General features: G+C 37.8%; 2 protein-coding genes across 3 annotated transcripts; both read right to left on the bottom strand.

Moving 5' to 3' along the window:
• Positions 456 to 2,578, bottom strand: LOC18593135 (serine/threonine protein phosphatase 2A 57 kDa regulatory subunit B' beta isoform). Its single transcript, XM_007020199.2, has 2 exons — positions 1,426 to 2,578; positions 456 to 869 (listed from the first exon to the last, which is right to left on the bottom strand). The coding sequence occupies exons 1-2, from the start codon at positions 2,485 to 2,487 to the stop codon at positions 531 to 533; spliced, it is 1,401 nt and encodes a 466-aa protein (XP_007020261.2). The 5' UTR covers positions 2,488 to 2,578; the 3' UTR covers positions 456 to 530.
• LOC18593134 (sucrose transport protein SUC8) lies at positions 3,310 to 6,056 on the bottom strand. 2 transcript variants are annotated; one of them, XM_007020197.2, is made up of 5 exons: positions 4,654 to 6,056; positions 4,540 to 4,566; positions 3,960 to 4,023; positions 3,838 to 3,881; positions 3,310 to 3,728 (listed from the first exon to the last, which is right to left on the bottom strand). In XM_007020197.2, the coding sequence occupies exons 1-5, from the start codon at positions 5,950 to 5,952 to the stop codon at positions 3,552 to 3,554; spliced, it is 1,611 nt and encodes a 536-aa protein (XP_007020259.2). In that variant the 5' UTR covers positions 5,953 to 6,056; the 3' UTR covers positions 3,310 to 3,551. The 2 variants fall into 2 exon arrangements, with proteins under 2 accessions (XP_007020259.2, XP_007020260.2); XM_007020198.2 differs by lacking the exon at positions 4,540 to 4,566.

Raw genomic sequence — 10,686 nt, 5'->3', positions numbered from 1 at the left:
AAAATACAAAATATGGACTGTATTCATGGCGTTGGGCTTTTGCTTATTGGATGGCTTCATACTCTGGCTTTTCGCACCTGGTTTTTGTCGTTTATCAATGAATTTTAAATTGCAGGAAAAAGAAAAGTAAGGTTTTAACCTTGGAGAATGCTTGTGAACTTCTTTAAGCCTAGTAATAATTTTATGACTCACGGCCTGACCTTTTTGAATTTTTTTTTTTTATAATTAAGAAAGAAGAATTCAAATCTTATTCTCTCAAGATAGGGAGATTATGTACCATCCACGGAGCTAAATGCTCGGATGCCTGACCTTCTTGATTGATTGCAGCATATTAGTTACATTCTAGACTTTTTCAACCACTAAATCAACTGAATTTACCTCTATAGCTGGCAAATTATATGCATATCTACGGAATCTCGTCAGGTTGGCAGACAGAGAAAAAGTGGTGGTTCCGGTCACTGAAATAGTTAAGATTTTATGTTAATTGTTTCTGAAAATTAGTGCCAGCACAAAATATTACACCTTGTACTTCAATGAGAAGCACATATGTATTTTGGTGGTTGGAGGAGCTGGTTCTGCTTTGCTGCCATTTCTATTCTGTCCCATTTCTGTTTCCTCTTCATTTCCTCCTGGCAAGCTTCGGATTCCCGATGCTCGGTTTCTTGGAGGCACCTATGGTATAGAGTTGGAGCCATTTCTTCCAACATGGCCTTGACATTTTCTGTCAATTGCTTGACACTCTTGCTCCAGTGCAGCTTTAGGTTCTTCTCCATGCCTTCAACTACCACAGGAAACACATCTTCCATTGCTGTTGATGCCATCTTCACAAACTGCTCATCGTTCCATACATACAGTGCTCGCTCAGCAACCTGATGTCGAAGTAATATAAGACTAAATCAATGAACTGCAAAACAAACTAAACCCGAACTCGGAAACGAGACGTTTCCTCAATAAGTCTTCTGTCCTGAGTTTGGTTTATGGTTTACCTTCCAACCCCATGTTGTTCTGTCTGGAAAATCAAGCTTCAATTATTATCCAATTCAAGTATATCAGAAAACAAATTGGCTTCTAAATATGTTGTCATGGGGTCACAGTCAGGACATTTTACCACCACCATTAACATGATGTTAACAGTTTCACTATGGAACAAAGGGCTCAAAATTTTCAGACTTGATTGTATAACTTTTCGCCTTTTCTACAATAGCTCAGAATAGCAAAATTTAGTAGCATTAGTGTATCAGATTTCAATTTATCATTGCTTTTGGCTAAGTTCTTACTTCTTGGCAATCAAATTGGAAGCATGAGAGGGGAAATTGAGAAATTTCCATCAATGCTCCCTTTTGAGCAAGCTGAATATAAAAAGAAAACAAGTTTCAGAGGAACTATCAAGAAAATTAATGTGTCAAACCTCATCCTTAAGCTTACCTGTGAGTTGCTACTGCTCAAACATCTCGTAATTTGGGTGCATATAGGCAGAGCCAACTTCCTGTACTGATCAGGATCTATATTCTCCACCAGTTCCTCCAATTCTCCTATAAGTAAAACTTCTTTCTGACAATTGGTGACTGGCCAGTATCTTAGAATCCCTCTAACCACCACTCCACCAAGAGCAGGCTCTTTCTGCACAAACTGAGAAACGCAGTAAGCCAGCTGCCTATGGTAAACCTGCAAACCCTTGGTCTTGTGCAGTGGGAGAAGCACTCTCATCAAGAAGAGCTTGTGCTCCTCTTTTAATGGAACCGCAAAGCCGTTGATGATGCTTCCGCATATCTCAAGCAGCTCACCAATCCCACAATGCCTTTCTGTCTCAAAAACATAGTGCAAAAAGACATCGTTCATTGCTTTTCTAATTAATGATCTATAGAAGGTGAATCTCGAATATATCCGATGGCAAACATTCTTCAAGCTCTCTCTTTCTCTAGGGTCTTCAGACTGAAAGAGAAAGAGAAGATTGAGAATGAAATGGCGATCAATGTAATCTCGAAGTGTCTTGGGATCTACACTCAGAACTAGCCTAAGGAGAATATCATAAACAATCTGCAAGTGTGGCCATATCGGTGCAAAAGTGGAAAGAAGTTCTTCATCATCAGGTAAGTCTGAGATGATGGAAGTATTGGAAGGTGGAGGGAGTGGCCTGAAGAGATTGGCAGACACCATGGACATGAGAGGTGACAGAAGGTGTTCATGCAATGGCTTCTTGGAGGATTTGATCAGATAGAGAACTTGAATAAGCTTGAGGCGCTTGAGCTCTTGTTGTGAAGGGGACTCCAGAGGATCAGTGAAAGTGAAAATGAAGTTGCAGTCAGAGATTGCAGGGAGGATTTCCTCATATTCGGTGCCAAAGGAAGATTGCCTACCATTGGTGGGACTAGAAAGGTTACTTCCAATGTAAGGCTTGGAATCTAGATCAAATAGGTGCTGAAGGCTAGTTTTCTTCTTTGGTGATGCTTTTGGAGAATTCTTGGGGGAATCCCTTTGAAAGCCCATGTTCAATCCCCGTCCCCTTTCTTTCTTCCTTCTCTGCTTTCCTCCAATTGCAAATAGTTGTTCACGGCTATTAATTTGATTGAGAATCTCTGCTATGCTGGGAGAGAGAGAGAGAGAGAGAGAGAGAATGTTTTGATGTTTTCCTTATATCCTTCTTTCCCGTAGGATAGTAAGCAACAAAAAAGGCCAAAAGAACAGCGGTGTTTTGTAGACAAGAAATGTTGTAATATCCGGTAACAAGCTATTGAATTCTCGCCCTAAGTCCACTTAACAACGGCAGGCAAAACGAAATAATGTTAATAAAGGAATCTCCTTCCCTTCATGCTCCTCGTCTGAAAGCCATGTGAATTTCTTTGATCATAGTAAGTTGGAGGCATTAACAACTTGTTCCAAGGGGTCATCAACAAGAGGACAACATCCAAATTAAATCTATCCAATGCAACACATGTGCCTCACCAACCCACTGCCCAAAGCTTTTTGCAGTTTGGGACCATACATCACAAGGGGACTCTTACAAGATCAAATAAACACACAGGATCTTTTACAAGATCAAAGCATTTTTGTCCTAGGCTGGGTGTCTACTGCCAATCAACGATGATTAGCTAGCTGCCCTAAACCTTTTGTTTTGTTTTTGGGGCCTAGCCCTATATGAACCTTATTGGTACGACGAATTTGTATACCTCCTCCTGCTTTGAGTAACAAGACCATTTAAAAGAACATTTTGGGAGAAATTTGCTTAATTAGAGTTACTCACTCAGACTTGGTTTCTTCCATTCTCTTGTTATTAATTTCTCTTTCTTTCTTGTTTTGAAGTTCGACAAATCCAATCCAAATGTCAGCACCTGTATTATCATACTGGACCATCATGCTAATTAAGCGAACGATTACTGGCTTTTGACATTAAAAGTAAAATAGCCATTTTGGCTATTTTAATACCAAAACGGCTATTTGAGCTAGCCTTGGCACTTCTTTTACATAAAAAAATGCCGGTTAAGGTTCTTTCTTTTGTTATCATATAATAAGAAAAGAAAAAGGAGAGATGAAGCTCCTAGATCCATATGCTGTTAATGAAATCCAGCAGTTGCAGCCTTGGCAGCAGAGATATCAGGGGGTGGAGATGGGAGCATGGTTAGAGCAAATATTCCACTTGCAGCTGCTGCAAATGCTCCAAGTACAAAAGCTGGAAGGTTTCCACCTCCAAATATTGCATCAAAGGGTCCACTCCCTAAAGAAACCAGTATCTGCAAATTCATAAGAAAGCACTATCAATACCAAATTTGTAAGTAGCTTAACTCTACCATCTATAATGATTTAGTTGAAGTTATAGCTTTAATAAGAATGCAGTGTTACCTGGGGCATTACTATTCCAAGATTCAGCACTCCCAAAGAAAGCCCTGTGTTCAGAGTAAATGATAATCAATTAGTTTGAAAGGATGATTGGGGGAATACCAGAAAGGTACAGGAAAATTTACCCTGGCCTGCACCGGAGGAACTAGAAAATATGGATGCCAATGCAAAAGGAATGCTGTAAGTCACCTGGAAAAAACATACACAAAGGAAGTTATCCTTTGGAATTAATCCCATTGAAACAAGATTTCCCCTACTGAAACCTACTAATCATATTAGAATTCAGATCAAGAAGAAAACATATAAAACATGCATGAAAATGAACTCAGAACATTTCACTGGAAAATGTGATTCATTTTCTGAGAGATGACTGCCTCCGCTGGCATACTTCCAAAAAGGAAAAGAAAAAAAAAAGTGTAATGTGATGAGAACAATAATATGCCAAATAAAGAAGAAAACAAAAATTGATACCCAATTTATCAGAATGCAATAAATGGCCATTGGAAGTATCAAAACATAGTATGCCTCTACTCCCAAATAAATTTAGCCTTTGTATTTTTTCTGATTAAAAAAAGTCTCGAAATTCATCAAAAATGCACTAGCTAGCTGTTAAAAAAGCATGACATCCAATGCAATCTCCTTAACACTTATGTGACTGATCAAGAACATAATTTCTAATCTTCTATACAATTAAATGCATCATACCTTTTCAATTTTTTGTATAGGATTTCCCTTCAGAATCATAAATGCAAGTCATTATTCATAATAAAGTTGAGACTCAAAATTTATGCAAGAAAACAAAATAAAATTAAAACTTACAGCTAAGGGTATCCCTAATGCTGCAAATAGAGACAATGCCCCTGCCTTGACCCCTGCTCCTGGCGGCAAAGGGACTATGACACCGTCCATGGTGGCGAACCGGCGGTTTGACTTAGCCAATTTGGTCACCAAAACTGTCATGGCCAAACAAAAAGCAAGCAAGAAATTGATAATCCCCCAAAGCCTCTTGACCCCTCCAACCCCACTCGCCAACAGCTCCACCCCAAGAGATGTGAACCCCAACACCACAGAGTTCAACATGAGCCCCAACGCCCCCGCACGTACCCCCTTATTGTACAGCCTCAAAACGAGGTTATTCCCCTGTGAATCCCCACCGTACACCTCTCTCCCCATCCAATCAGTGTCGAACAACAAGAAAGGGAACCATGCAATCCAATTAAGACACGTCACCAACAGCAGAACCCACATGGGTCTTTTCAAGTCTTTAAGCGCAGCGAATACTTCCCCAAATAAGGGAACCGGCGTCGCCTCTGCTAGTTCTTCTTCATCCTCAATCTCGTCACCTTGGTTACCGGCGCTTCCAGGTTCCGGTGACCAGGGTTTTTCATGCACATAGGAGAGAGCGATGGAGGTTAGGGTCAGCAAGAGCAAAATGGAGAAAAAGAAACAGCTTTTGAGATTTGCACAGTAAACATCACAAGCTTTCGTGGTTGTAAACGGGAAGATGTTGTGAAGGTGAGGGTAGGAACCGGCAGCGAAGCCAAGAACGTTTCCAACCGCCATGAAGAATGAAAAAAGGGTGTTTGCTGTTCGCGTTTTCTTCTGGTTGTTCCCTGAAAGATCAGCCAGTAAAGCTCTGCATGGACCTTGAAGCATGTTGTTGGCCACGTCGAGGATCCAAAACCCTATGACAAAGACCACAATGGCACGTGGCTTGATGTCATTGGCCATGGAATCCCCAAAGAGATGGCCTAAGTCTGCTGCGAAGCCTATGAGGACCACCGCGGTGGCGACCAGGGCTGCTCCCGCGGCGATGAAAGGGCGTCGACGGCCAAAACGCGAGGTGCAACGGTCGCTGTGGTAACCAACGATGGGTTGCACCAGCATTCCCGAGATGGGTCCACAGAGCCAAATGAGAGAGGCCCATTTGTGAGGGATGCCGAGGAGTTGAACATATGGGGTGAGGAGGGATAGCTGCAAGGCCCAGCCAAATTGGACTCCGGCGGCGATGGAAGCCACGAGGATGATCTTTTTTAGAGGAGATGGGCGTGGAGGAGACGACGGTAGTGGCTGCTGGAGCTGAAAGGAAGATTTCTTGTTGGGTTTAGTACTCTCCATAGCTCTACTGAAAAGGGTACAGTTACTCTGGAGATTGGTAGTTGAAGACACTTGATTCTCTCCGATGGTTCTAAAGTGAGATATTGGCGAGAACAACAAGTGAAATGCGTGGGACATATATATGAAGCGAGAGAGAGAGAGGGGCAAAGGGAAAAGGGTAAATGGGGAGAGGCGAAAGAGGGAAGCCTTATCCATTTTGGAATTATGTCTTGGGTAATTGGGGTTGTGACACTGTACGGTACAGGGTTATTTACTCCACGTGTAAAACAGCCTTAAACTCTCTTTTCCATCTTTAGGAGACGAAATTGAATTCCTCTGTCTCTTTACTCTTGGCTCTTTATTAAGGCATAAATACTTACATACGACAAGATGCACTATGACTTGTAACAAAATGGATTTCCTTTTCTCTAGAAATTGAAACCACTTTAACTTTCTCCTACTCGCTTAGACAACGGATGAAGAAAGAAAGATGAAAAAGTTTTTAACTTAAAAATTCAATACTAAAAAGTGAACACATCCTCAACTATTAACAAAAATTTAAATAATATTATGAAATATAAGTTGAAAGAATAATTATAAAATCTAAATAATATTATGAAATATGAATTGAAAGAACAATTATAAGAGAAAAGTATTAATAAAGTAAGAAAAATGCTATGTAAGTGTATAATTACGAATAAAGTGAAAAACCTATTTACAGGCTAATTACTTAAACCCTAATCTTAATCTAATTTAATATATATATGTATATATTCAAATCTAAATATACATAATTAAATTTAAGAGTTAAAATTGGATTATACTTCTTATATCTGACCTATTGAGCTGTTTGATTGGGTTTGAACTTTTTGGGTTATAATGGACATTTATACATATATTCATAACATTCTCCTTAAATGTCCATTATATTAAGAATATACCTTATTAAAACTTTATTAAGAAAAAAATCTCATGAAAAAAATTTGAGTAAAGGAAAAATAGTACATAATTCTTTTCGAAAATACATTTTTGATTTATTACCCCATTGAAAACTTTACTAAGAAAAATCTAGTGGGAAACTTGATGACTGTATTATTTAAAATCTTTAAAATAACGCATTCTAATATTTTGTAGCAACTTTTTAAACATTGTAGTAGGAAGAGTTTTGGTGAATAAATCTATTAGATTGTCACTTGAATAAATTTGGTTAACACTAATATCAATTTTTTCTTAAAAATCATGAGTGAAGAAGAATTTTGGAGAAATATCTTTTGTACTAACGCATTCAATGTATCTCTCTTTAACTGGGATATGCAAGCAGTATTATTTTCATATAACATTATTGGAATTCCCTTCTTAATTGACAAGTCACATGTTCCTTAAATATGTTGAGTTACAAATCTTAACTAGACACATTCACAGCTTATAATTTGTCTTATAAAACATTATAAAATAGTCATATCGTACCTCCACATGTGAAATAAGTAATATTTCTAGGATCGAACCTTGTGTAGATTAGATAAATATTTTGTATCTGTATAACCAATTAAATTTAATTTTGATATATTTGAATAATATGAGCCTATGTCCATTGTTCCTTGAAGATATATATTGAAGTATATATTTAATTCCATTCTAATGACTTTGAGTTAGAGAAGAACTATATCTTCCTAACCATTAGTTTCATTTTCAACCTACAATTTAAAAGATTCATTTTATTCGCAACTTTTTGAATTTATTTTAAATTCATCAATTTTTGTATCAACATGCTATTAAAATTTAGATATAATATAAATAAAATTTTCTTATGACACCTAGGTGGACACATGCGTTACAAATTTCATGCATAGATATTTTAACCATGTTTTTGATGGATACGTAAAATCACAAATAAAAGGTTAAAATTTTTCAGTTGAAACATATATTGAAGTGAATTCAAGATACTGTACACAGTCAATATATATATATACTTTATGATAAAAAGACCAACAAAGTCAGCTTTATGATCAGCAAAATCCAAAAAAAAAAAAAGAAGTCAATTTCATGGCAAGATGAAGAAAGAATTTATTGAACTTTGATTGGTAGGTGGAGGTATGGAATCAGATTAATATATACATATATTTATATATATTTATTTATGCGTGAGGGATTTGAGATACCGTAGGGATGGAGAGGAGAGGGAGGACAGCATGGTGAAATTGTTTGACGTTATCCAGTTGGAGCGTCCGCGCACCCCAAAAAGACTGAAACGGCAATAAAAACCGGTGAGGAATTGAAGAGCCAAGGGAAGGGATTCAGAGATTTTTTATTGACTTTGGAAGAGCATGCATGCATGCAGGTGGCCACAGCCCACAAAACGAAAGGGATGAGACACACCATCGGAACACCCTCCCACTCGCTGCCTCTTTTCCCACTTTGGGAAACGTACTGCTCCTGTCTTTGACACACAATAATTCCATTCCGATAATGCCGCCTGCCCTTTTTTCTCCTACAAATACTTTAGCTCCAAATTTTATCCATTCCCAAATCACACAACTTTCTACTTTCTATGGTCTGCTGAATTTGAGTAAACGCATGGGTATTGATATCCATTTCTTTATGAACAAATTTAATATTCTTTCCGTATGAATACATTGAACATATATTGAATTATGCATACAATATGGATTTGAAATGATAGTGAATTTTTCTTTTTATTTTTCAATCTTTACTTTTTATTTTTAATTTTTATATAAGAGAAATAGCATAATAGCTCTAACTAATATCTTCCTTTGTCCTGACTAGAACTCTTTGGTTTAATTGAAAAAGAGTTCTAAGTCAAGCGGATCACTGGTGTCTATGTATGATTGAATTGGACACAAACAATAGATTGATTACCTATTAACTTGTTTGAAAATTAATTTTTTTTAAAAAATTATTATTTGATCTTACAGTGAGATTGATCTTACAGTATATTTTGCCCATAATAATGAGTTAAAATTAAATTGAATTTAAGTAAGACTAGTGGACCTCACTTATTTGATATGTTTCAAGGGACAATCAAATCAACCCTCCAATACCAAGAGTCAACTCTCATTTACCAATGATTCCCATAATAACTCTTTTTCTCTTTTACTGCAACAGAAGATTAATTAATTATTGCACAATATTTATCATGGTTCAAATTAATCCCTACACATACATGTTGAACATAACATGATATCAGGAATTTAACATGAATTCTTTCACTATCCACAATTGTATTCTTACTTTGTGCTCAAAATCAATTAATAATCCAATTCCAACCTTAATTATAAGGTTATAATCGATGCAGAGGAAGAAATTAAGAAGTCTGGTGTAAATCAATTGTAAATCAGAGGGAGGGAGGGAGAGGGAGAGAGACATAATAGAGTTTGGCAAGAAATAGGGGACGAGGATAGTAAGGGCAAGAAGGATCCATGGGGAGTGGCAAAGTAGAGAAGCAGACTACACATGGCATTTGTAGGGAATATTTAGCAAGGAAGTTGAGTGGAGAACCCTTAAGGATTCCTTTGATGAGCATGAGGTCGTTATGGATCTTTATATCCCCTGGCCTAGAAAAACAATAAACACTAAATGTGCTTTTGTAAGATATAAGGGAGAAAAGGAACTGATCAGGGCTATCCAAATAGGGCATGGCAGAAGAATTTATAAGAGGCAGATTAGGGTGGCAGTGGCAATGAAGCCCAAGATTAGGATTGAAAGTAGGGTAACAGAAGAGGGAAAAAGTAGGAACGAGGGAGGCCTAAGGGGCAACACAACTAGAAACTACAAAGAAGCTCTCAATTCTTCCTCTATTAATTAGGAGAGATAGGATGTTAAAAAAGGAAGGCAGATAAGGAAAAGAATGATAGAGGGGTAGCAAAGGGAGAGGTAATAGGGGCAGCAAAAGGAGATGAAACAAAAAAAAGGAAAGAAGGGACTGAAAGGATGGAAAATAAGGTTAAAAAGGTGATTATCCTGGTCGAGGACCTAGAATGGCTAGAAAGGAGTGCTTATGGACAACTAAGATCGGTCATCAATTGTGGATCAGTTGAATGCTCCTTGTTCAAAGAAGGGATCATCTCACAAGATAATCTAATGCGCTAGACGTGTCTTTTGCTCACTTTTGGGGAGAAAAAGGAAATGAGGACCCTTTTATTACTTTACATGGACCTTTTCAATTCGTGGTTCCTCTCTATTACTCCATACCAAGTGGAGGCTGATGAAAGAGCGTTTAATGTGTGAGTAAAGGTTAACGAAATCCCACTCCACATTTGGCTTGATGAATGTTTCGAAGTTCTAGGCAATACGTGGGGGAAGTTTATCAAGGTGGACTAGGACATGGAAGATAAATGGAGATTGGATTATGCCATGATACTCGTAGAAGTTAAATCACTTAAAGATATTAAGGTCTTTACTCCGATCAAGGTGAATGGGAAGGATTTTATTGTTCAGGCCTTCCTACAAGTGATTGTTAGGTGCGAGGCAAAAGCAAGAAGAGCCAAGTTCTATAGTAACTCATCAAATGATAAGTAGTTCCATAGTGGGCCAAGCACCACGAGAAAGGAAGAGGAGGAAGTGCATGCTAAAGGCACTAGTTACGAGGCGGTTTATCATATATTTGAAAAGCTTAGTGAGAAGGAATAGGAAAATAGCCTTAGACTTGAGGCAAATAGTTGAGAAGAGTCTGACAAGGGTTTATTTAAATCTGATTTAATTTTTCTTGCTGCTAGAATGAATTCGGGTAAGGAGGGA

Source organism: Theobroma cacao, chromosome 8 (genome assembly GCF_000208745.1).
Source record: "Theobroma cacao cultivar B97-61/B2 chromosome 8, Criollo_cocoa_genome_V2, whole genome shotgun sequence".
Lineage (NCBI taxonomy): Eukaryota > Viridiplantae > Streptophyta > Magnoliopsida > Malvales > Malvaceae > Theobroma > Theobroma cacao.
Note: the sequence above shows the minus strand (reverse complement) of the source record. Positions and strands in the feature narration are given on the sequence as shown.